Source organism: Hydractinia symbiolongicarpus, chromosome 8 (assembly GCF_029227915.1).
Source record: "Hydractinia symbiolongicarpus strain clone_291-10 chromosome 8, HSymV2.1, whole genome shotgun sequence".
NCBI classification, from domain to species: Eukaryota; Metazoa; Cnidaria; class Hydrozoa; order Anthoathecata; family Hydractiniidae; genus Hydractinia; species Hydractinia symbiolongicarpus.
In genome coordinates, this window is record NC_079882.1 from 26,138,276 (window position 1) to 26,165,892 (window position 27,617).

At 32.9% G+C, this 27,617-nt stretch overlaps 4 protein-coding genes across 4 annotated transcripts; 1 reads left to right on the top strand and 3 right to left on the bottom strand.

Annotated features, from left to right (window-relative positions):
• Nucleotides 1–1,049: 1,049 nt before the first annotated feature.
• Nucleotides 1,050–5,244, bottom strand: LOC130655765 (uncharacterized). The gene is made up of 2 exons (XM_057458555.1): nucleotides 5,167–5,244; nucleotides 1,050–4,339 (listed from the first exon to the last, which is right to left on the bottom strand). Exon 2 carries the CDS (start codon nucleotides 4,330–4,332, stop codon nucleotides 1,531–1,533), a length of 2,802 nt encoding a protein of 933 aa, XP_057314538.1. The 5' UTR covers nucleotides 4,333–4,339; nucleotides 5,167–5,244; the 3' UTR covers nucleotides 1,050–1,530.
• A 2,147-nt stretch (nucleotides 5,245–7,391) lies between these two features.
• Nucleotides 7,392–14,355, bottom strand: LOC130654156 (uncharacterized). The gene is made up of 7 exons (XM_057456695.1): nucleotides 13,769–14,355; nucleotides 12,659–13,120; nucleotides 11,807–11,977; nucleotides 11,343–11,672; nucleotides 10,215–10,817; nucleotides 8,519–9,815; nucleotides 7,392–8,400 (listed from the first exon to the last, which is right to left on the bottom strand). The coding sequence occupies exons 2-7, from the start codon at nucleotides 13,067–13,069 to the stop codon at nucleotides 8,141–8,143; spliced, it is 3,072 nt and encodes a 1,023-aa protein (XP_057312678.1). The 5' UTR covers nucleotides 13,070–13,120; nucleotides 13,769–14,355; the 3' UTR covers nucleotides 7,392–8,140.
• A 2,181-nt stretch (nucleotides 14,356–16,536) lies between these two features.
• On the bottom strand, nucleotides 16,537–27,447 carry LOC130654157 (ubiquitin-protein ligase E3A-like). Its single transcript, XM_057456696.1, has 13 exons — nucleotides 27,257–27,447; nucleotides 26,020–26,077; nucleotides 25,890–25,916; nucleotides 25,463–25,647; nucleotides 24,205–25,358; nucleotides 23,448–23,592; nucleotides 23,170–23,375; nucleotides 22,542–22,703; nucleotides 21,712–21,765; nucleotides 21,322–21,423; nucleotides 20,465–20,538; nucleotides 17,257–17,400; nucleotides 16,537–16,824 (listed from the first exon to the last, which is right to left on the bottom strand). Exons 2-13 carry the CDS (start codon nucleotides 26,061–26,063, stop codon nucleotides 16,704–16,706), a joined length of 2,418 nt encoding a protein of 805 aa, XP_057312679.1. The 5' UTR covers nucleotides 26,064–26,077; nucleotides 27,257–27,447; the 3' UTR covers nucleotides 16,537–16,703.
• Nucleotides 17,626–19,962, top strand: LOC130654160 (carbohydrate sulfotransferase 11-like). The gene is made up of 2 exons (XM_057456699.1): nucleotides 17,626–17,945; nucleotides 18,867–19,962. Exons 1-2 carry the CDS (start codon nucleotides 17,787–17,789, stop codon nucleotides 19,734–19,736), a joined length of 1,029 nt encoding a protein of 342 aa, XP_057312682.1. The 5' UTR covers nucleotides 17,626–17,786; the 3' UTR covers nucleotides 19,737–19,962.
• Nucleotides 27,448–27,617: the final 170 nt, after the last annotated feature.

Below are 27,617 nucleotides of genomic sequence, written 5' to 3' on the forward strand. Positions count from 1 at the left end.
ATTAGCAATAATCTGAAAAAGATAATAGCTATAATACATTATCTTTCACCAAAAATATCCAGCCTCAATAATTCCTCTTTAAATTAAAATTCATGAATAATTAATTAGTTATTATAGTAACTCGCCATAGAATAAATGCGGTAAAAAGTCAAATTTAAAAAACAAGTTTTAAAATAGCATAAGCTTTTCGGTTTAAACCATCCTCATTGCATACATAGATGTAACCGAAAAGCTTATGCTATTTTAAAACTTTTTATTTAAATTTTATTTTTTACCACAATTAATTTGTTCTGCTGAATATAGCTTTAGTATACGTGCTTGCGAAATTGTACAGAAGGAAATGACGTAATTATAAGACGATCTTCATTATGCTACACTGCACGAGCTTTAACTTTCGATAGCATAAAAACTTTTATGCTATCGAAAGGAAGAAAGGTTAGGATTCTTATTGGTTTAAAACTTATTTTAGCCTCGTTCTCAGAAAAAAATCTGTCAAAACGAGGATTTAAGCTTTAGCCTGGATAAGTTTTAGGCGTCCAGGCTCTGGGCTGTCTCTATCTATCTATCTCTCTCTCTACTTCCCAGGCGATTTTAAAGATTCCGCCTTCGTCGGCGGAAATCAAAAAAAAACTTTTTTGCTTTCCCGCTTAACAATTCAAATTTTCTCGTGTATTTTGCTGAACGAAAATGCTTCGATTTATCGCTACCACGGTTGATCCTGAAAAGGCGATAATAAAAATTTATAATAAATTCCAGGGCATATACTTTATATTTTATAAACTTAACAAGTATATGCTAACATTAGTTGGAAAAAGTCACTATTTTGGGGAATTTAGTTGGTAAAAAGTAACTAAATTATATTCAGGTAACTAATATTTTTACCGCCTTTTTTTACCATGGCTACATTCTTTCCAAATTGCATCAATGTTCAAGTATTATATTGTAGCGGCTAAAAACTAGCATAGACTCTCACACCCTGTTCTTCTTTGTAGATCATAATACCAGGAGAGAAGGGTAGGGAAGGAATACTTGACATTTATTGAAAATAATGTTTTTTAGCATAGTTAATCGTGAATATTTTGGTTTAAAAAGTGTTGACAGGAATAAGTTAATCTTTCGACAGTTCAAATGTTTTTGTTGTTGAAGCAAGGATATATTTCTCATTTAGGCTTAAATGGAAAAATAAGGTTTAGATTTTGAACATATCTTCCATCATCTTTCATCAATTATTTCCATAACGTTACCTTACTTTTTCATTTCTTTCTTTAATTTATTTTGTTTATCTTTGCGCGACTTGACAACCTCGTCCCATGGCTTTACGTCTATTACTTGCGCTGCGCTTATGGACGCCTTGGCGTCGTCAAATATATAAAAGAAGAGAAACAGATCTTGTGATCAAGGTTGCGTAACTTGATTCCTGTTAATGTGACATTGTCTCATGCCAATGTGTACATGTCAGAGGCTCGCTTGTTTCTCGCTTTGTACCTGACTAGTGCAAATAGTGTTCCTTTCAATAAAACTAGATTCTTTTCAAACGAATTGATCGATCCCATTTCTCGATTGAGCGAAAACGCTTTTTGGTTGAGTGAAATATGAATTACCTTTACTATACGTAGTGTAGGTGTCAGTATGGTCTGGAAAAAAGTTATTGTGGATATAAGGTGTTTCATTCCTCTCTTCGTATGTACCTCTTGAAAATTGTTGTAATGGAAAATCCAAACTGCTATAACTTCTTCTTCTTTTATGATAATCTGAAAAATCTTGTTCAAAACTTAGTTCGTACTCTGAACCAAGATCCATGTAGGTGATGTCACTGCTGATACTGCCAAAACTTCTTTCATCCATTTGAAAAGTCGGGGAATGTCCATAATGTTGGGCATCGTTAAACAAATGGGGTTGGTTTATCGCCGGATATCTAGGATTTTGATTTTCTTTCTCAATTTGATATCCTTCATGCTGTCCAAAACCATCTCGTATGGCAAAATCCAAATCGTTCCAACTGGGATCGTTTTCTTTTAGAACTGCTCTGCTGGTACTATTTCTTCTCTTCCGGAAGCTTTTTCTTCTTTCTGCTGCGTTGCCATTTATCCTTCGTGTGGTGAAAGGCTTATGTGCAGGATGATAAGTTTGCTCGAGTTTCATATCTACCGGATACTGTATTCGCTTAGGTACAGGATGTATTAAATCTTCTTCATAATAACCAGCCGTATAACTTTCGGAAGGATGTTGAGAGTATATTAATTCTGATGGGGATGTTGCTTTGTCCACATGGTAGTCAACAGGTTTTAGTTGATTCAAATAAAGGTGATCGTCATTCATCGTTGATGATACACTGGGACTTGACACATGCCCCTCGAGACGTGCTTGTTGTTGCCATGGCAACTCTTTATATTTTCGAGTAGGTTTGCGAAAAGCATTCTGTGTGTAGCTGGTCATGTTATCTTTTTCACTGTGAGGAACGAAATTTCTTGCGGAGTTGAAATTTTTATCATAAATAGCATTTGAGACTCCATGAGAAATTGTTGAATCATCATAGTACATATTTATGTCATCCATTTCATCGCCAATGTAAAATCGTGATTGAGACTTTTTTTTGTTTGCTTGTGTTCCGATAGGTACATCATAGCGAAAGTTTCCCGCCATCTGCCTTTTACGAGCTTGGCGTCGTTCTCTCAAAATGGCGGCAATATCTTTTCCAGTTGCAGCTAAGTTTTTCATAGAATTAATGACACTTTGACTTCTTGATCGATGAATTCCCGTAGACTCGGTAGACGTACCAACACTTACAGTTTTCTTAGGAGGCGTGATTCTGGGGCATGACCTTGAATTTAAATGGCCGAAATTTGTGCTACCTGCTTGAAAAGGTGTCGAGTGAAAATTATTATCTTCTCCATATGACTTTAACTTATCGACAGCAGTGCAAGACTGAGAAGAAAGTTTACGCCTTGTCTCTTCTGAAAAACGTCTATACGCACTGTTTTTATCGCTTTCGAACGCGGAGAATCGATTTGGACCCGATATATCGAAAAATGAAACCGATTTTCTCTTTGAATCTAGGAGTGGCAATACAGGTGAATACATCGTGGAAGAGCGTCTCAAATTTACTGCGCTCGAGGCAATGTTTTCTGGCAAATTGTCTCCATACCTATTTGTATTGTTTAGGTACGATGTAAGCGCATGCGCTCTTCCTTGATTGTTTAAACTATTTCTTAATCTTCGGTTATTTGTCAGACCGTTGGTGTTTGTGCGAATATCAAGCATTCTCGAGATCGGGTTGAGAGTCTTTTTGGAACGGGACAAAAGTTCGAGTTTGTTTTGAATACCCTGCGGTGTGTAGCGTTCAAGCAAGTTGGTAAGAAACATGCGCTTCTCATTTCTGGGAACTACTTGATTCCACTTGGGAGTGGTTGCGTACTGTGCATCCGCTTCTGTTTCAAAGCTACCATCCAAGCCACATGCTCGCTTGTATTCATTCATTTGTTCCTGAATACGAATCGACTCTTCTTTCAGTCTTTTCTCCTCTTGTTGACGCATCTTGTTTTGTCGTCTTCTAACACCTCGGAGAACATAACACGATATTGCAACTGGGATAAGAATAATACCGAAAAGAATCATAATAGGCGCAACAGTTTTTACCCATCCTATATTTTCTTTCTCTTCTTTCTCGGTCGGCTTCACGCACCCGCCTGTGAAATTCAAATTCGCAGATAGTAATTCAATGTTTGAGAGTTTTTTGATAAATTTACGCGATATTTCTTCGCCATCAAACATCTGTTTTTGTATTTGATCGATTTTCTCATAATCACAGCGTTTCTCATTTTCAATATGAAGAAAAGAGAACCAAAAACAGCCATCTTTATATCGCCTCACCTTGACGTTTTGTATGTCAGTATTTAAAAGATATTTAGCTATGTTGTCAATTAAAATATATCTCCTATCTAGATGGTTCAAAAACAAATCATTGGTTAGATTGGTACAGAGTTTGACTTCGTGAAGAAAATCATCACGCCATTCTCGTATTATAATAGGAATTTTCTTGGTACTTTTGTGTCCATTCACCTTCGAAGCGATGTAATACGTATATTTCCCTTTCTCATACAATGGCAAACCATATATTTCGTTGTGCCCATAATGTAACCTCACCCAGGTATCCTTAGGTAAAGTTTTCTTATCTTCAGTGAGCAGTTCATGGTAACCTTTTTCAGTGGAGATCAATTTGTAGCGGAAAGCAACGCCTAGAAAGCCGTTTACTTCTTTTTGAGGCGATTCAATTATAGAATTGCTAACAGAACATATTGCAGAAACAAAAAGGGTAATGCGTAACCACTCCATGTTCAACCTAAAAATTAAATAAAATAAATTATCTTTCCTAATAACTAGTTATTGACCTCCATCACGGCATCACAATTTCCAGGACTTATTTTGTTGAACTTCAGTGCTATGGTTTTGTAACTGATAAGAAATGCGATATTTAAATATCGTCAATGCCAATATGAAATCACAAGTATTCAGATACATAGTTTTTTTATAAGCAAGGGAAAATTTGAAAACAGCTTTGGATATGCTTATGCTGAAACAGACAACCAGGCTTAGCGTATGTTTACGTTATAAATAAAATTATAAACTTGCGTGCCGTTTTTCCCTTCAAAAGAACAGCAACAAAACTAAAGGTATAAGCCAAGTGGTGTTAATTCAGTCTTTTGTTATAAAGAATTAGAAAAGTCTGTGTCTTACTAAAATACTCATAACACAAGAAAAAAAACACATCACAAGGATTCATCAAGGCTTAGCAATATGTTTAGCATATATCTTACAAATTCCACTATCTTGCGTTATGTTTTTAATAAATAAAATATGTACTCGCTCTTGTGAAGAGCTGAAGAGTGAAGACGACAAATCAGTTAAAAATCGATGATTCACGGTATGACATAGTTGAATTTCCAAGGATTTAACCCCTCCTGAATGTCGAATTGTCGTTATATGTAGACTTTTATGAGTCACCCTTAGTCATCTTAATTAGTTGCTTTTATTTTTTTTAGCAATAAAAGTCGATTTAGTCAGAAGAGATTGATGGAAAGAAAAAGTTGAATTCTTCAGTGCAATCAGTGAACTTTATCAACAAATTAACGATGTTAATCAATATTAAAGCTGTAAGATAAACCATACCTTATTCATTCAACGATTGTCTTATGACACCTTCCCAAGACCAAGAACACCATAAAAATAAATCTCTCAAGCACAAACATAAATTTTTAAGAAATTTCTATTGATGAACCGTTCACAATACATTTGATTTTACAAATGTCTCACAAAAGAAAAAAAATCAGTTAAAATTAAATATTTGTTAGGACGCTGTATGACATTGAATGAACTATTTTCTATGGCTTTAATTGCAAACTGGTTTAGATAGGGTACCTTTAGAGGAGGCGGTGATGAAATTAGAACACAGATCATACTAACAGGCTAATGTGAATTAGTCACTGCTTGTCGCCTCGTCAAAAAATAAAAGCAAAAAACGAAGCGTCTTTAATCTTTTATCAAAATAGGGCACAAGCGCGAAATAGTATCAACCTTTTATACACACGGTATTTCGATTTTTCTGCAGTTTTTATTTTCGCCACTTTTACCAAATTAATAAAACGTCTCTCAAAACCTTCCATTCTCCCACGTCAATGCTGTCTCAAAATGTCTTTTTGATTGAAATAATTTGTATGAATTTGACATTGTTAAGTTGGAAGGAGATAATGGTCTAGTATCAGCAATTTTAAACATATATTTAAATGATTTGAAAATTTGTGACCACATTCTAACTTCATAAAGCAGCAGTTAAAACTAAATTCAACAAAAGATTCTTGGATTGGCATCTTCAAGCATAGTCCAATATGAACTAAAACTAAATTCAATCTAAAATACAAATACGAAAAAACGTTTAATAACACGATTCAACAATAGTGCTCAAAAACCGCAAATTGGCGAAAACATTTTAACATGTGGGTGGCGCGTGGTGAAAATCTATAGTCAGTGAACAGTCATTTAAAATAGCGAGATTTTAGCATATTTTACTTCAAGTCATCAATTTATTTTTTTAACGGAATCTTTGAAATTAGAAAAAGTATATGAGAAAAAACCTAACAAGCCTTGGGGACATGGCTGCAATGTAGTTTATGATTTTCCAACAGACGATAGATAAGATAACTTAAAGCAATAGGGTAAAGATGAGTATGAAATATTAAGTGCAAATATTTTTTTCTCTTGAACTAATTTTTCATTATTTCGTATTTCTGCTGACTGATTAAGATGTTGGAACCTGTAGTATGCGCTTAATGTATTTGTTTTTGTGGCATGTATAGGTAATTTGATCTACGTTAACTGAAGGAATAAATATTCGCAAATTTTACGCTATGATATCATGATAAAAACTGTCCCATCAAAGTACTATAGGAGAGTTGGAGACGAGGTTGAGAATTTCGGAAAAAGAGTATTTGGAAAATTATCCGGAAAATGTGAAGTTCTCGCAAATTCGAACTTTTAGGTCACGTTTTTGAAGAATTTTTACAGTTCACAAATGGGTGAACAATAACGCGTTTATTTTCTAAGTGTTATTTTCGCAAAAATTCCTTAGTTTGCCTTTAGCAAAATTTAAAAGAAAAAATCTTTCGTTTACGTTAGCGAGAACAAATTGTTGAGGAAATTTATTGCCCAAGGTATGTTTATAGCCTTTATAGGCTTGTTAAAAGAGAAAGGTGTACTTTAACTTTTCAAAAAAGAAACATAGACAAAAAACAAACTTTGCAGACCCTTTTGATCATGAGCTGAAAGTGTGAACTTTAATTCTGTTTAAATGTTTTCTGTTTAAATAAATTCTGTTTAATTATGTTTAAAAATACTGACTAACCAGGAGTTTACCAGTGGCAAAATAAATTCATATAGAGAACCCTGAAAATAAAGTTGTTGCAGTAAAATTTTTGATAATCACCAAATTCTTAACTGTTTAGGATATTAAAACCTAGATAGCTTCAGATTAAACTTTTACTTACTTTATCTAAATTAAATTAATAATCGAGGCTAAGTAATTTGAGAACATAGTTTCCTCTAAATAATCTCCAGAGCAGAGGCTTGGTATTATCACACGCCATCAGTCTCCTGATCGCAATCTACGAAGGAGTACTAAACAAAAACATAAGTGGTCAATTTGTTTGACAATGATGCAACGTAAACATGGTAGATAGATTATTTTTACGAGTTGTTTATTGAAATTGTGATCAACTTCTTGACACAAAAAAATAAAAAATCATGGATAGACGGTTTATTTTGTTGCAGTCTCAAGAAAAGAGAAGAAATGTGCCAGGTAATTTATAGAGGGATTTTATAGTACAAATAAAAATTCAATATTTCGATAAAGATTTTATTACTATAACGCCAACATACTAACGTATATATTCTGTCTACATTTTAAAATACAACCTACAGTCTTTAGAAGACCAAATTAGTCACATTTAATAACCTGTAAAATTCGCATGAATTTCCAACTGTTTTATCAACAAACTCATCTGTTTTTAGCTACCAAATTACTCGTTTTTAAATCTGCGATATTGAAATACTTTATATTTTATACATCGTATGTTTTTTTCATATATACTCTCTATACTTTTAAATATATCTATATAAATATCATTTTATGTACACACATATATCCATAATTTTTACACAAACTGCGGCTCCCAATTAGAACATAGGAAAAAATACTAAAAGGGCGCGCAACAGACAAAAAGGTTTACAATACTGACACGTTCACAGCTGTCTTAAATACAATCTAAAAATAGTACATAAAATAAATTTGGATAATAAATCACCACATATAATAGTTATTGATTCACTAACTGAATATGATAAGAATGCTTAAAAAATTCCAGAAAGAAATCTAAAAAAAACGACGTTTAAATTAGAAAATCAGAACCGTAACTTAAATGACCATTTCAAACGTCGAATCAATGTAGTATGAGAACTTATATCAAAAGCTCGATACGACTGCATTGCAACCATTAAACTGGTATAAATACGTAAAATTCAAATTTTATCCCCCCAAAAAAAAACAACTAAAGAATTGTATAAATTTACAAATACGAAGCACAAAATAATTTTATATGTTTTCACTGGATTGTTCTATTAAATAATCACCAGTTAAGGGTTGTTTATCTTCTTCCGTGTTCTCTGCTACAAGTAAAACTTCCTTTTCTTTTGGAGACTGGCTAATATTGCACACATCGACATCTTCTTCTGGAGTATTTGAAGCTGAAGATACAACTTTTCTGGGAACACATTGCTTTCTTTTACGTCCAGACTGTTTCATTGGTTCAATGTCAGGCTCAGTTTTCACGAGCGGTGGAGAAAATAGCATAGCTGAAAAAAAGAGATGACAATTTATTTCCTGATTTAGTTATGAATTCCTAAATCCAGAACTAGATATATTTTTTTGCGTAAGAAAAAAACCCAACAACACACAAATAAAAATACTTACAATAGGACTTCTTGTCACGTTTTGCAACATCCATCACTCTATGGAAACTATCGTATTTGTCCAAGTACATGCGGGATGAATGTTTATATTCTTCATGCATATGACTATGTCTGTGATGTATTGGGTAATCGTGTATGTATTTGTCCCCATGATATCCTGGAGCATCATGGTAAAAATGATGAAATTCATCCATCTCCTTATAAGATCGTGGTGAGGGATAGTAAAAGCGATTTTTGCCATGGAAGAGATAGTGTTCAGGATTAAAGCGTCCATACTTTTCATGAATGTGATGATTATCATACTTTCCCCTATGATGCACGTGGTGTGAGTGGACATCCTCTGAGTAAAGCGAGTCAGGCCTTGATGGTGTTACCTTGACCCGGCAGCCTTTTAATTGAGAATCTAAAAATGATTCATCGTGTACACCATTTGGCATTTTCAGCTTTTCTTTCATCTCATTACTTTCACTGGATGTATTTAACAGATCTGTACAATCCTCTGAGCTGTTTTGCATTTTTAGACGAGCTCTTCGTCTTCTTTGAGCCTCTCTATTTGACCTGCGACGTCTTTCCAATTGTTCACTTGTTAATTTTTCTCTACTCTTTTCCTCAAATGATTTGATAGATTCTGAACTTAACGCTTTAGGGTGTCCATTAATCTGATCTGTCTTCCCGCTTTCTTTGTTGTCCAATGAATCAACATTTGTAGTTCCATCTTTGTTTTCAAATTCTGTGTTAGGCTGTACAATTACTAACTTATCACCATCTTCATCTTCAATTTCTCCATTCCAATTGGGTGACTCTTTTTTAAGAGTGGAGCAAATATTTTCCAGAACACTCTTCTTTGAACAACTATCCGATGAAGGGGACATCTTCTCACTTTCTGGAGAAAAGTCTTGTGATTTCATATCTTCATAATCTCTAGTTTTGGGAACAACTTGAAGTAACTCTGAATCCTTACTACTTGTGAACTTGTTGTACTGTTTGTCAGATGGAATTGAAACAGCTAAGGCAGATTTTTCATTATGCATGCTTGGTATATAGTCATCATTGAAGTCCTCTGAATTACTTCCAACACAGCTTGGTGAATATTTGCAACCATCATAATGATCATCACCTTCATATCTGGGGAATACACGATGTGGTAACTTTTCCATTCTATGTACATGTGAAAGGAAATCATCATGATTTTTGTGAAGAGCATGTGGTTGATAAAGAGGTGAATGATAATATCTTGGCATACCATCTTCCTGTGAATTAGGATGTAGTTGATCGCTATGATTAGCTTGAGATTTTGCCTACAGAAAAATATATAAAATAAGCAACAAAAAACCTAACAAGATAACTATATTCTGATATTAGCCAACTGTAACAAGTCTGTTTATTTTATAACTTTGTATCCACATGCAAAAGATGTTGGATATTCCACAAAAATTAAGACTTCATTTCTATTATTGCTCATTGCAAAATAAAAACACATATAATTCTTCAACCAGGAAAGGAATTTAATTCAAGCTAAGCAGAAGAGCCAAAAAAATTATAAAAAAAAGATTTGGTGATAAAAAACGTTTCCATACTGGTGAAAAGTACACCCTTTTACATTCCATGTGCATTTAACTACATGTCAATGCCAGCCATATACACTTAAAAAACTGCTAAATTATTTATATACATATATTATGATGGCATAAAGTTACCTTTTCTAATCGTATTCTTGCTCTTCGTTCCCTTTGATAATCCCTCTCCCTTTTTCTTAAGTCCTCAAGCTCTTCCTCAGAAAGCTTTTTTCTGTCAACATTACGACTAATTAATCTTTTTTTCTCTGCCGAACTAGGTGGAGATGTGTTATCTGGGGATTTCCTTCCTTCAGGTGATATAGAGCGGTCAATGGTTGAATGTGGTTGATGAATTGGATGATACATATGGGGTGAGAGGTGATGGCTCTTGTGAAAATTATGTGGTAAGTGGAAATCTCTTTCTTTGTGACCATGTTGATCGTCAGAATGTAGCCTTGGGAGGTACATATCAGGGTAATGTCTTTCTCGGAAATAATGACTAGATGGAGAGTGGTGATGGCCAGGTGCATCTGGCATATACACGGCAGGATAATGCATGTGGTGATTTGAAGGAAGATGGTGTTGATGAGGTGACATCAAATGAAATTTCGGAGACAAATGGCTATTGGTATTTCTTTGTTCTTCTGATCTCTTTTGCTCTGGGGAAGCAGAATGGTGACTTTTGACGATTTTGTCTTGAGATTCTGTGTTTGAGTTAGGTGAAACATCATTTTCCTCCTTTACCTGGGAAATAATTTCAATGTGATAATTTCAGGTTTTATAGCTTTCTATGAAATTCATCAGTTGTGTAATAAATACATCAGGCAGGGAAACTACTAAGGGTGTACTGCTATTTAGGTGATAAGAGTAAGATGGAAGACTGAAAAGTGCCTATTTGGTGCTTCTGTTGATATTTACTAACATCAACAATTAGTTTTTTAAGGCACTTGAGTAATTTAAGGTGACTGCAACCAAAGATGCCCATGCTTGACACAGACAGAGCAAGCCTGACAGCCTAAATTCAGAATTTTTGGCTGACATAGTTTAAGGTCTGTAGCAGAATATAGGTAGATAGATAGATGGCTACCTCAAATCTTCGGGAAGATATACCCTTTCTATATTATTTCCTTATTTTCAGACTCAATTGTCCACACTCCACCAGACAATTTCCTTAACATGCAACAGCTTACAGTGTGCCACCTCACCCATTTACCTCCCAGATAGATAGACCAGCTGGGGTTGACCTGGGGCTATGGTAAAGCTACTTACAGAGAAGTTATCATTGTTTGCAAGTAGACGTGTTCTCTCCCTTTGTTTCCTTTTAGCATCTCTTTCCCGTTTTCTAAGTCTTTCTAGTTCATCAGTAGGTAGGAAATGTCTTCGACTTATTTTTTTCCCATTACTTATGAATTCTTTGTTTGAAGCATCCATGGAATTTTCATCCGAACTATACAGCATACTCTGGGTATCTTGATTACTACCACAGTTTGAATCAGTTTCATTTGATGTAGATACTTGCTTCTGAAATTTCCTATCCTCATCAATATTAACATCAATTTCACTTTCCTTCAACTTTGTTGTTGTAGCATCTGATACGAACTATGGTGGATATTGTAATTAAGTGAACAGCCAGGAAAAAAGTGTTAATTATAAGAACCATGGTGAAAAAAAATGAGATATACTAATAATTTGGAAATAATTTGTGACTTTTAACGTAAAGTACAAAAACTTACCTCATCTGTTGGAGCATTATTTGGCGACATATTACACACCATAGATGGAAGGTCGGATGATTGTTTCTTTGAAGATACTTTTTTTTTAGGTTTATCACTATCTGTGTTTTCAGTCTGGTCTAAAAAAGCTTCCCATGCAGCATCATCATCATGCCATCCTTGTGCTTGTCTCTGGTAAGAAATGTCAAAACAGTGTTATAAAATAAATTTATCTGCATAAATAGAAAATTATTCCCAAGATTACACAAAAAAAGAATGCAAAAGTAAAATATAAACTTGACAATAGTGTAGCTCAGAAAACATTGATAATATAGAAAATTGATGGATTTTTTATTTTTTATCATTTCATTACCAAATAAAATGCTAAGTTTAAATAAAAAGCAGCTGTCTTAAGTAAAAAAAAGGATTTCTCTTTTATTCTTTTGTCAATTTTTCAAACATATTGATGAGATATATAAAAAAACCTAGTACATATTCACTGATCAAAGAAAAGCCACCTGCTTCATATCTGAGAACAGGACAAAGGATTTTGATAAATTAAAGTGTTTTGTAACACAAAAGAATCACTTTTTATTGTGAAGGCCATCAATTAATGACATATGCTTCTATTTTTTGGTAGTATAAAGAAAATATATTATGCTATCTTAAGTAATAAAAGTTTTACACAATATTCACAATGACTGTTTTCTCCCACATAAAATGTCAAAAATGACTGTTGAGGAGTAACAAAAAAATTATGACTTATGCCTGTTTTCATTATTTTAGGATAAAATAATTTGGACTATCACATTTATGATGTAAATGAATATGTAACAGAATTAAATTTATAAAACAGTATATATATATATTTACCTTTTGTGCTCTAATGCGATCCCTACGACTTTGTTGGGCTTTTCTTTCTCTCTCCCTAAGTCTACGCAACTCTTCTGGGGACATGTCACAGCGGTTACGCTTGCGCACATTACGTTTTTTCTTTGCTTCTGCAACTCTTTTGCCATTGTTCATTACATCATGGTGAGTTATCTGTCTGGCAATGTTTTCTTTCATTTCATCACTTATCCCACCATTTGATAATTCATTATTGGTTTTGGATATAATACCTGACCTTTCATTATATGTGAAATTTTGTAAATCAAGATGATTTTTATCTTCTTGACAAGTTTCCTCACACACTTCTCTTATGTGATGTTCACTGATGGGGTAGGAAGATACATGATCCTTGTGAAAAGATATGGGATATGCTGAAACTGTTTCTGCTGCCATATTTGTTATGATGGTAACTGGACCCCAAACTAATATAATTACTAGCTATCCCTAAATAAAAAAAAAATAAAAAATATATATAAATAAAAATAAAAAAAAGTTTAAGTAAAATCCCACTGGTAAACGTTGAGTTTTCATTATATACAACGAAAAAATTTCTTTGACATGCTGAAGAAGTACCAGTCAACTAATAAATGATCAAAAGCTATCTTTTTTCCACATGACTGCCTCTGAGCATCACTTCGAAATATGTTTTTGTAAACAAAACTCACTAGCATCATTCAGAAGGAAGTTTTTTTGACGAAAAATAAAATTATCGCTACGAAGATTACTGTCATACAGTAGCTAATAATATAAATAACTGGCTTGCTATTATTCAAAAACAAAAATTTAAGCGGACAAAATTTAAAATAAAATCTCATAACAACCACGTGAATTTCAGATTTTTTTAATGTCAACTAAAATTAAAACAATTTTTAACGTAGCCGTTTCTCAGAAAGGTCTCGTAACATCTCCGAAAATAACCACAAATTATTGCTAGCTAAATAGCTACTATAGCTATGACTAAAAGAAGAAGTAACCAGAAATACAGAATAGTAGCAAAACTTGATATGGTCATTGTTTATGAGCAGTCAAGCTACGAAGATAGGTACAACACATATTAAACACATATTCTTACTTAAATATACATCTCCCTACCTCATCCCTCCATTTCTGTTTCTTCTTCACTTTTTCATTGGCAAGACAATATCGTATATCTAATGACACGGTCATTGTGTCACTGTTCTGCCCAGATTTCGAAAACGGCCTGTTTACAACCGGGACAGCCGGATTATGTACACATGATCCGATTATGTTTTTTTTGCACTGGTTATGTAGTGGTGACCGGATTATGAACGCTGATATAATGGCTGGCCAGGCAGGCTGTGATTGGCATTTTCTTCGAACTTTTGTGAATTAAACATTCTCTGGAAGATAGAACACCCCTAAAAACTAGAGATGGCGGAAGAAAAACTTCTCGACGTAATTCTTAGTTTAAAACTAATCTTGTAGTAAATACATTTCAGCATAATATACTTTGAAGTAACTAAATTTCACGGAACCTAAATTATTCTTTTTGCGGGAATTAAGTTTGGTGAAAAGTTATTAAACTTGCGAATCCCAAAATTTAGTATTTGCCGCGAAATTTCGTTTCATTTGAGAGCAACAACAACTTTGCCACCAGGGCTATTCGCTTTCAGAAGTGATGACGAATGATATAAAAGCGGTCGGCCCCGATTATATTTGTTCTATAAGTCCGGAATAATATTTGACTGTGTCATACATAAGTCGGCCTGCCTCGATTATGTTCGTTCTATAATAAATGAGAAATAATATTACACTGTCGTATATAAACTGGCCTGCCCTGATTATATGTCCCTTTTATAAGTGCCAAATAATATTTTTTGAGTAATAAGTTGGCCTGTCCTGATTATGTTGCCCTGATTATGTATTTTCTGCCCTGTTCTTAACCGGTGCAAGCTGCCGTACTTAATCAGGCCAATGTTCATTATCCGGGCAGAACATCACCAGCACGTCAATCGAATTCTTTATTCAGATTTGTGAATGTGAGTAACTAATAATACTGACCAGATTATGAATTAACAACATATTAATTTACGGACCTGAAACTTGGCCTTTTTTAAAAGTACTCGTATGGAATATAATGATTTTTTATCGCAATAAATAATCGATATTGTTTTAACACTATTCAAAAATACGTGTAGGCTTGTTAAATGAAATTTTTTATATATTTTTATTTTAAATTTGTAGATATTATTTTAGCTCAATCGTTTCAACATTCAAGATAACTTTCAGACAGAATCTGGTCAGTAAAATAATAATGCGTTAAAAATACAGGCGGACTGGAAACGGTTTTACACTAGTGTTGAAAGATCGAACCAATCACATGCGCCTAATTTTACAAAAACAAAGAGAAAATTGTGTCTTTGTTTAACCATGCTTGAACTTATTGTCATAAAATGCAGATTCTGTAATGTTTAAAAAACACCTGTCTCTTTTAGTTATAACGCGTTTTCAAGATTATTGATACTGGTGATAATATTTTAGTTGTCGGTGCTTTGATTACATTTTGTTATTAAGATGTCCCCGCAAAGCACATGTACGTCGAAATTGTCCACGTTTCAAATTTGACACTTTTGTCATGGATGACGCGTTTAGGGAAGATCAAAAATTTGCTACCAGTAAATCATTGCTCACATATACTCGATATATCGATGCATTTTTTTTCTGAACTATTTTAGTAACGACAAACCTGAAACAGTTTCTTTTGTGCTGCTGTTAGAAAAAATTTAAAATTTAACAACTAAAACATTTCGCTTGACATGTCACGTAGCAACGGCAGAAGTTTCCATAAAACATCTGTCGTAATCTTTACATACTGTTTTTTTTTCAAAACAAATATTAAGTCACTTTTCAGGCGCCATTTTTATTTTATTCAAATTTGATTTAATTTTTTTGTCATTGCCTAAAGGGAAGAGATAGAGAGTTTACTTCAACTATCGACAGGCGTTGACGTACATGCTCAAAAAAATGGTGTTTGATCCTTTTTCACATGGCCAACATGTATTTTCCGTTTAGAAAGTTTCTATTGAGAATAATTTTGTAATAACTTAAAAAAATATTTGATAAGGTTTGTCACAAAGCAATTATTTTAACTTCATCTGCCGCAGGAACGAAAATTTTCAGGACAACAAAAAGTAACAGCAATTCGTTTTGTCTATAAGAAATTCATACGAGGGTATTTTAGAACATAGAAAACTCCGTCATTAATTTCATCTTGACTGATCTCATCAAAAATTTAGATGTGAATTTAGAACGTGTTTTTTATTGTTCTGTTTTCTTTCCTTCGTTTTGGCGCTTGTGTTTAGCACCTCCATCACTTAGCAACACGCCGTAACACCCATTGTATTTTAAAGGTCAAGCGTTGTAGTCAATGAAGGTAGTGGGGTCCTTTAAATATCAAATACGAAAAGGTACATCTTAAGGTCATACGCAATTTAATGAAGTATTTTGTCTTTTCGATGCAATTTGACATTCTATTTATAACATTTGGAGTGCTTTTTAGTCAATCTAGAGGGTAAAAAATCTGCTTCGTAGCCCCTGTAATGGGTAGGGCCTCCCTAAATCACTTAATATGAAAAGGTCCATGGATTACAGACACGCACCTTTATCTGTTAACCTGTTACTACGACACCCTTAAATAAATCATTGTGGCTGGCTGTGTCTTGTTGCATTTTTTTTATGCCAGAACAAGACGAACCTTAAAAAACTAAATGTTGCTATCTTCCCACCAAATTTTAGCCTTTACCAGAATCTTCAATCTTGATAAAATCTGAGTCTGGAAGTTTTATAGAAATTGAACGTGTAATCGAGTGACTAATGGAGTAAGCGAATCTAACAATTAATTTATGGAAACTGAAATTATTCTAAGATATAAAGTTACATATGATTTAGAACATAAAACAAATTATTTAACCCGCTAATCTTCTGATAGTGTATTGCCACGATCCTCGTTTTTATCGCGAGTTTGTCGACTTTCCCGCGTTTTTATAGTGTTTCTTCCCGTAATTATTTACATGAGTCCAAAACCTTTTGCATTCGAAACAGCTTTGAGCAGCCGATCGCGAAGTTTTTCAACGCTGTTATATTCCGGCAGTAGTAAAACATTGAAGCATGTATGTGCGGTTGGAAGTCTGAAACATAAACAAATACAGGCTTACATAAGTGGGAGGCAATGGAAAGTCGCAAATCTTTGTATCTAGTATACGTTTTTTTGACTTTCTTTTACGTCAAACATTTTGACATTTATTTATTCTGTCATATTCAAAAAGTTTGCATCTGCTTTCGCATTGAAGTTTCTATTTTAACTGCGAATATGTTGAAAAAGAGTGGTGACGAGTTTGCTTTCACGTCATTATAATCTTTACAAGGTGTTGTAGTCGATACTGTTTTGATTGATTTCTTTTTTTATTTACGTTTGCTAAACGAACATTACCAATCCTTCTTATTGTGAAGAACGACAGTTCTGTTGTGAAAACTAATCGTTTCGAACAATAGATTATAAACGCATATCAATATAGTTGAATTTAGGAAGTGAAATGTACGAACAAAAGAGAAACAAACACCTGTCTGAATCTTCTCCATTTTTTGCAATGATCAACTTTAATTTCGCCAACCCACCAATAGGAACACGGTCACTTCCAGTCGTGAAGTTTAACAATTGTTTGAGCTCATCATGACTCATCTCATGGACGACTTCCCAAAAATATCTAGATGCACATAAAAAATTGCTAAGTTAAAAAAAAAGATGATACAAGTAAGAAATCATGGAAAACAAATAGCTTTTGGAGCGACGGTCGAAATAATCCCGCTATCCCGCTTAGAGTACCCGCGCATGAACTAATTTAAAGACCAGATTATCAGTTTGACGATAATAGTGAATGACGTCCAGTTGGTTTGTAAATTTCCGCTTTATAAAATATCTCTATCGTATTTGATTGAAAATTTTAGCGGTAAAATATATTAAAAAGCATGAATTAAAAAAACTAATAAAAAAATACTGCATAATTTAACATAGTTAAATGAGACCTGCCAGCATATTTATAATTTAGTTCAAAGTGAAATAAAATTGGCGAATTACAGAATATAATCGAAAATGAGCTGGCAAAATTCCATTCGCACGAAATGGATGACAGTTTTTATAACTTTTATAGTTTCTACGATAAGCGTACTTTATATATTTAGATCTACAGCTTTTGACAATTATTATGCCATAACTCAAAACAACTACTTTCAAGAAAAGAGAGGCAAAAAGGTGAGTATCTTAAGTTTGTGCAAAGTCTTAAGAACAGGTCAAGTTGTTTATACAACGATGTGAGTGATCAAAATTGCACCGTCACGTGACTAGTATAACTGCCATACCATGTTACCTGCATTTCGTACATGAGTTTATTTACACGTTGTTTTTATATGAGAAAGCACTTTATAAAAAACAACGAAGTCGCATTTCTTCGATTAGTAAAGTTTCACTAGTCGTAAAAATATAAAAGTTTTAATTAAGAAACTTTTGCCTCCCATTAATTTATGGCATTGGAATGGCATTTAGCTATTTCTACTTAGTATAAAAAGAGATTGGATGAAAATTGAGTAGGTTATCCGGACAAATTATTTTATTTTTTCTCGTATGTTAAAGGGGAAGTTTGGTCAAAAATTATATTTTCATATTCAATAGTCATAAAAGAAAAAAAACGGATACCATAATTCTTTTTAAGTAAAACCCTCTTTTTTTCTGAAATAATCTATGTTAAACACGCGTAAAAACAACTCCGTATATTGACCCCTTTACATATTTACGAAGACTGGGTCAAAATCATGTTTTTAATTGAACACTCCTATCACAGACAAATTTAAGAAGCTTGTTAAAAAACCACAGAATTTAAGAAACTTTTACTAATTGGCTTCTTATAAAAACAACGCAAATTACATTTGTATTTTTATTTTTTCTTACATTGTCCTGTCACAACACGTACAATGAAGTAAAAATAAGAAGATATTCACCAGTTATACACTAAATTTGGGCACAGGAGCTTGTTTTTCTCCAACTGTAGCAAGCAGCTGTTTCAGGGCTTACGCAAGAATTCACATTAACCTGGTATTATGTTCACCTCTGCTAACATGTTATGCTTAGTTGTTTAAAACTTTCTCTTATGTCAAATATTGCATTTCCCATCTCCAGGTGATTGCTCCCCGCTTGTTCACTCACAGCGCTAAACAAGAGAAACGTCTTAAACACCTGCGTGATTTCTGCATCTCAAGTCAACACACTTATGGTATCAGCAGCTTAATTCGTTTCTTACGTTCGTCCACAAGCAACAAAGCACATTTCTATGTCAGTCACAACATGAAACTGGTGTACTGCAGTGTACCGAAAATCGCAAGCACCAACTGGAAACGGTTGCTGATAATGTTCGAGCAAGCAACGAATGCTTCGTCAGTTAACTCAGTTGAAAAGAACAACGTACACGCATTACCACAAGTGAGATTGTTCAACATGATCAGTAAGGAAGGGATCAAACAGACTCTATTTCATTATTACAAATTTCTGTTTGTCCGACATCCATTCGAAAGGTTGGTGTCAGCTTATCGAAACAAATTTGAAGAAAATAATAAATTTTTCCATAAAACTTATGGATCACAAATACTACGTTTATATCGAGCTAACCTTACTGAGAAACAATACAGAAGAGGGAACGGCGTCAAATTTGAAGAGTTTATTCTCTGGATTCTACAAAAGCGAGTGTTTGATGGACATTGGTCTCCGATCGAGTCTATATGCCACCCGTGTGTGTTACCATACGACTTCATAGGTAAGATGGAAAGTCTAGTTGCAGACTCGGAACAAATTTTAAAAGATCTAGGAAGCCAAGAACACTTTCCAGCGCACTTAACTGACAAGCACAAAACATCTTTGACATCAAAACAATTAATTCAAAAACACTTCTCAGAATTAAGTGAAGAAACGATCCGTCAATTATATAAAAGATATAAAGTCGATTTTGAAGCGTTTGATTACAAACTACCGAACATTACTTGTAAGAACGGATGAAAAGACCAGATATAAGATAGATCACATTACGTCAGATGCTCGAACCACAATAAAAGAAGAGTTGTTTTAACAATCGCGCTAAAGACACAGTGTTACAATGTACTGTCATGGCACGAAAGTATTAAGTATCGACGCTAGTTTACTATTTGAATAACACTCTGATGTAAACTTAATTTAATTTTTGTTCAGGTCATTCTTTTACATAAAAAACAAAGTTTTCAGCTAATTATCTGCCTTTTGATTCTTTTTATCTGACAACTGAAATCCAACAACCCATATGTGATCTTTTAGTCTGTATACCGTTACATGTTAGCTAGCGTGTGTCTGTGTCTAATCGAACCGAAGCAGTGACAAACTAGGCCAGGCTAACTATGGACCACTGCTTGTACTATCTAATGGTAATGAACTCCTCATTTGCTGGCTGTGTATGTTATCCGAATATATTACCTAGAAGTAGGGTTTTTGGGAAAAAACGTGGGAAAAGTGAACTTTCGATATTCTTAAGTTGAAATGATGAAGGGATAGTGCAACGACGTTTTGATGGTACAGCTATTTACGTCTTCCATTTATACTTCAGAAGGATAAGAAAAGACAAGAATCCTCCAGAACTATGGCCGTTTGTTCATTAGTTTTATAAGCTTACACGACTGTTTTCCCCCCAGTACTCCATGGCCTTATAAATTTATTTAAGTTTAAATCGCATTTCATGAAAGCAGAAGTAATAATACCTTATGACTGGTGAGTCTTTAGTATAACCTCCATCATATTCAGTTGCATTTTGAAGCTCGTTTATATCAAATACCTAACAACAACAAAGTTAAATATTATTCGTATATAAGATTTGAGATACCAACACAATGTGTTAGGTATGCAATCAACCTTTACAGGCTTTCCACTGACATTCTAAATGACAATTCTCCAAAGTATAAAGGTTATATAAACTGCTTCTGATACTTTGGATAGGGTTGATACTTTGCATCTGTATTCACACAAAGGAAGTGGAGCGTGATTTAATAACGAGCAAAAACGAACAGGGGCGGGGGACAGGATGTATACGCTTTGTGCATTTTCGCTTTCTGAAAAAGATTTTTCTATTCTCTTTAATGTACTGGGTAATTTCAACAAGCAATTGAAAAAATGACCACCTATTTTTTTGAAGAGTGGCCAGTCTCAAATAGCCATCAGATTTAACCTTCGTTTTTCTTAGCTGTAATATACACATTCTAACAAATCAAGTACTGAATGATTGTGAGTCAGTAAAATACTTAAAAATTTGTTTTTTATAGCTTAGTTTTTCAGGTTCTGCTTACTAAATGGGTCAGAAATTTTAGGCTTTTTCAGGTTTATTAGGCACCCTTTTTAAGTTCCAGGCTATACAAGGTTTCCCAGGCTTAGTGGCAATCCAGCTTTAGCATTTACAACAACCTACTTTCTATGACAAAGAACGTTCACAGAGAAGTGATGGCAACATCGTGTTTACTTTTATTTATATTTTTTTAATATTTATATGTTAGTATGGGAAATTTTTGCAGTTGCAGGCTAAGAAGGAGAAAAAGGAAGAAAGAATAATAATAATAAATAATACCTGACTACCACATACTAACAACTCCAATTCATCAGCACGAAACAAGTTCTTTAAAATCGAATCACTTGTAACAATAACAAAACCTTTTTTGAAGGCTTCAAACTATAAAAAATAATGATTTTATGCACACAGATTGGAACTTTTTGTTCTCCCACAATTATCGATATGTCCGACCTTCATTTCTCATCTATTACCTCGAATTAATATCAAAACGAAAATATGTATAAATTATAAAAATGAAAGAATATAGTTAATTTCAATATAAATCTTGACTTTTCTTGGATTTGTTATGAGTTTTAGACAACTACTACTACAATGAGAAGAAATTTAATTTTTACTGCACAAACAGAACTTCATGTCATGCATACAACTTTTGAAGTATGTCAATACCTGTTTCCTAACAGATGCATTCAATAAAAAATCTGCATATCGAGCGACAAATTCCTGAAATAAACATAAATAAAGATTGACAGGAACCTGTTTCAAGAGATTACATATTTTGTAACAATGAGTTGTATTGCTTGAATGTAGTCTTGTAAATACAAGACAATAAAGAATACAATATTTCCAGATTAATTATCATGAAAAATCACATATCACAAAAATGTGAGCAACCTGCTCACATTTTTGTGAATACAGCAAAATATCTTTGCTAACACATGCAATATAATTACATAAGACTTATACCATAGCAAATATAATCACTTTAATATGCCAAAAAAATAAGGGATAGAAAATTTAGATGTTAAAATAAATTACCCTTTCCCAGCAGAAAATTAACACAGGATACAGGTTTGGACATATTTTTGGGCAGGGAAATTCAAATTAGGTCAAAGGTAAAACAAACAAACCCATATCCATACTTACAGCTCACCAATGCCACAATACTTACAATGTAGGTTTGGTATTGTATGATTTAGAAGGCTTCAATATTTTTTGTAGCATATATATTGTAGTTTAAACATTTTGCAAAATAAATTTTCAAAAAAATAACGTTGTTGTGTAACGCTTTGGGAAGGACATATTTAAAATAAAATATGTTAAATAGTTGAAAGCTTTAGAAAATTCCTAGGCAATTTTCCAAGCTCACATTATCAACTTGCTCTTTCGTAGGAGGTCTGCATAAATTAAATAATGAATGGATGAGATGTACAAAATTTTTTCATTACTGAAAACTATCAGGGATCTTCCAGAAAACTGTGTGTGTGTGTAACGCTAACCTTTCGATTATTATTTGTCACTTTAACATTCTTTCCATCTTTCACAAGTTCATATTTACAAGTTGATCCAAAAACTTCATAGCTTATCTCAAATGTTGTCATTATATCTTCGGTAACATCTCCATTATATGTCAATATCTCCTTCAGACTTTTAAAGATCACCTTTTGAAATAACAACAAGACACTTTATATAATATGAACATTAATTGTACAGGGTTAAGAAATTACGCTACTTCATTGCTAAAGGCATTGAAAATCGTTGGATCTGGTAATGCATGTAACAGTTTATTGTGATTATTCTCTCAGTGGGGGAGACTTGGCATTATCTTAATGTACCTGGCTGTTGCCAAACACATAAAGCCTAGTTCATTTACAATACCAGGAAACTCTCATCACTCTCGTCGGAGTCACTAAGGGGACTAGTGCCATGCATTGGGACTTCCTTGTATTTTACATATAAAAGTTAAGTATGCTTAATAACTTAATAATTTCATATAGATGTATAAAATATATTAATTGGAATATTGATTTGGGCTAATTCTTTTGTTTTTATAGAAGAAACTTTAAATGCAATTTTTCCAGCTGAAAACATCATTTTTGACAAATATCATATGAACACAAGACTCACTGGATGTGATTCTTGCAAATCTTCAAACTTTCCTTTTATTCCATACAATTTGCGGTACAACACAGGTGGAAAGTTGACATTGAGAATTACATTGTTATAAATTGCAATACCAAACAATAAACCAATTAATGTGAATTGATTTTCAGTTTCGAATGATGATGGATTAAACCAGCATAGATTTGTTTCCTTATTGAATTCAAACATGCCTAAAAATGACAATTATTTTATTATTTAAACTGGAAATTTTAAGATGCATTATAAGAAATTTTAACTCTTACCAAAATCAGGATTAAATAATTCTTCAATCACCAGTTGAAAAAACTCTTTACTCACTCCACCTTCGTCTATTCCCTGTTCTCCTTCAAATTCAACAAATAATTGCTTTTTAAAGTCATCTGGTTGGTCTTGTGCAACCATTTCCAGCTAGGAATAAAAATACGTTAGAAGTAGGTATTAGCGAGATAGTGTCTTACACAAAAAATCTTTAAATTAAGCAATTCGCATAAATAATTTTTTTTCTCCAGATATATACTGCAATTTTTTTGTATGCCTAACTATTTTTGGCTTACAAAAAGACCTACAAAAAGGATTTTTTACAGCAAGGACATAAATATAGTACATAAAGGTACATAAATATATAATTTAGAATTTCTTTCTTAGTTTGTATATAAATTAGAATTTTTTTACTCAGGGCTGGTCTTTTTTTGGTTGTGTAAAATAATAATACATATATATGATACTAAATTTCAGTTAAAACTCAATTTTTTAAAAATAATTTTTTTTGCTAGCTTAACTGTGATAAGAGCTTCCCTTTTAGTGTTAAATTGATTTAAAAATTTTTTTTTACTCAGTTAATCCTTGTGCATTTTTTTGCAAGTAACAAATTTTGACTGTTTACAAGCACAACATGCATTTTTGTATTATATTTTCTAAAGACCCTGCTTAGAGAATTCTCAGCTGCTAAGACACCATAATATGTGAAAATAAGATATCAATATGGTTCAGACTTTTAGTTTTTATAAATCCAATACTTACACGAACGAGCGAATCTTGGATCAAGTGATCTCTGCGTACCCGCAGTTTTAAATAAGGTGAAGGGATATGTCCCTGCATTAATCCATATAAAATAGTCATTCTCCTTTCACTATACATTCTAACACGGTTGTCATAAAATAAGCCAAGGCTTTTCGTAGTTGTACTCAAAACAAATGGATAATTAAGGAATGAAAATCTTATTCCACCATCTTTAAAGTACATAAAATCTCGATCCATTTCTATTGCATCGTTTAAACAGTCATTAACAAAATCATTATAAGGTATCTTAGGTTGACGAAATTCCATAACATTTATACCAAGCATGTCAACAAGTTCATCTTTAAAATCATTATCGTCACTCATTGCTACAGCCAGTAGATTTCTATCACGAGAATTCTCATTTGAGTCTTCCTCATCATTTATTGGAAGTTCAAGATTTTTGATTTCTTCAACTTCTCCACCCAAAATACTTGCATAATATATCAACTTCATGCATTTTACAGAGTTTGTAATAGGATGGTCATCATTCACAGGAAGTGATGTTGTTGCGTGTGGTCCAGTTAATATACGAACAGTAACCATTTGCTGAAAGACATCCAAAAGCTTTTGAAGATCTTCTGAAGAAAATTTTGACCAATATCGAACTAAAGTACATCGCAAGTCGAGAGGTAGTGCAGTCAGTGCACGTAATATATTCGGCAGTGCACTTTCCAAATATTCTGGACTGTGTAAATTAGGGTTTAAAAGGACTATAACAAATTGGTTTAAATCAGACTTTCCAAGAAGCTTATGACTTGATTTCAGCTCAATTTCAATGCTATTGCCTAAAGCATTAATTCCATTTATTATAGAATTTTCTACACTATCCTCATGTAAGCTAAAAAGCATATTATAAAACTGTATTACTTCTGCATGATTTACTGATATTTCAAAGGATGGATCGCTTTCGTCAACATTTTTATTTGTTAGAGGAAAGCTTTTGTTCAATAACTCAGGTGACGAAAACACTTTCCCAAGTATGCGTATTAATGGTTTATAATCTTTGTATTCCTTTTGGCAAGAGATAATCAATTGCTGCACGTATGATTGAGTAAGAATTGGATCTGGACTTAAAACTGCAGTTTCCACAGTTGCCTGAGACATGGCTCTCAACTCTAAAAAATTTAAAAAAAATTATAACTAACATAAAACAAAATATATCTATAAAAAATAAAAATTAAAAACATATAAATCATAGATAAAAAAATGAAAAAAGTACCTATTTGCTCGCTGCATATGTCTGCTTTGTCTATCAATAAGCGTAATGCCATAGCAGCTGCATCATCATTGCATAGTGGGACCCTTCCACCAGAAACACATTGCAGATTCGTACAATTTGTTTGTCCACACCCTACTGTTAACTGTTTAAAATAATGCCTAATCAGCACTTCGGGATTGGTATTTCTGTTAATAAAAAAATGTTTAAAATAAAACACAAACCATTCTAATCTTGTAAATAAAAATAGTAAAAAATATTTTAACCAAGTTAATAATGTCTAAGTCAAATATCTTTTTGTGCAAAGTTTAGTAAATTGTCAGATAATATCTCTGAAACATAGCTAAGAAAATTTCAATAGGATTTTAATTCTCTACTGTGTTTATACAGGTGAGAATTGTGGGAATTAGTAATATAAAAACTAACTTACAATTTTCCAGAGGCAGGATCTTTTAAACTATAAAAATATAAATTTAGTGCATAACTCATATTAGAATATATATATTATAATCATATTAGAAATGTTTTACTGTATCTACTTTAAAGACATATACATATACCTTATATTACTCTTCAGTTCTTTTGGGGGAACTCCAGATGACATAATTCGTGTTCTATCTGAAACAAAAACAGAGACGTCACCAGGTTACAAAAATGCTACATACATCCAACATGCACACAAATATAAATGTGTCAACAATTAGAGTGTGAAAAGTTATATTTAATTTCTTTACATAAGCACTTGTTAACAGCATATATATAAATTATATTATTTCGTAGATGATAAAGAAACATCATTCTCAGCTCAAAAGGCTTATTAACATAAATTTAATTATATAAAAAAATAAAAAATTGTCATTAGTTTTTATGCCAGGTGTACTTGACAAATTATCTTCAAATTACTCAATTTATTTATATATAATGATTTATACAATTTATACAAATTTTGTGCAAACAGTATATAATGTGAAAACAGGCACATATAGTAAAAACAACAAAATTCCTGCAACGAAATTAGGCTAATTGGAATTTCAATTGATGCCCAAAGTAAGTTTTTATATTTTTTGCAGTAGCATGGACACATTTTGGCCAAGGTCTTCTAGTTTACGTAAAAATGAGAATGAGATATTTGTATAAATTGCACACATGATGATTTATCTGCTTTTGTATTATACTTATCATTACAAAGAAAACATTCCATCACGATTTTAAAAAAAACATTAAAAAATGAGAGTTGGGAAAAACATTTTACAACATTGAAGGAATTTATACCTAATATGAAAATTTTGACAAGCAGACATATTGATGCATTGTTTTTACAGAAAGTAAAATTGATAGGATGTCATAAAAATCAGATCTAGCTAACTAATCAAGGAATATTTAGCAGGAAAAATTTAACTCTTAAGAGTTAAGTTTTAGTAATAATGCTTATATATGTATACAGATATGTTCAAAATATCAAATTGGATAGGTAAGAACATATTTACATTGCCAAATGCCTTGATAAACCCTCAAAATAAAACAGCACCTTATTTTATCTATCCCGTGGAATTAATTAGCCAACTTATTTCTTTTTGTGGGACAAATATATATAGTGCGTTATCAGAGCCTTTCAAACACTATGGCTTTCATTGATTTAGACTGTTGATCAGAGGGTTTAGCATGTATAGCTAGCTAGCTATACTTGTGGTCCTTGGATGTCATAAAGGAAATTTCCATCTCAGGAGAAATATCCCTGACATTTTAGGGGGTGGGTGTTTTACTAGCTAACTTATTACGCTAAAATAAACCGCGTACATGGATTTAATCTTTAACCTGTATCCTTGAATTAACCTGTTTCCTTGAATCGTGACATATATGGAACAAATTATTTAGCAGTTACGGTGGCTTTTCTCAGTGTGGTTGAGTTGAACTCATAAAAAATTGTAAACAAACTTCCCTGTTCGGCATCGTTAGAATTTTCAGATAGCCTCGTATAAATTTACGCACGCGATTGTATGAGGTGCCATTTTGTGGTAAAGTTCACAGTACTTTTTTTTAATTCTGCATATTATACGAATTCAACCTTACGACAAACCAAAAGGAAGACCGAAAACAATGTGTTTAAAAATGATGGATCAGCAACTGAAAGACACGCTGAACATTAACATCACAGAAG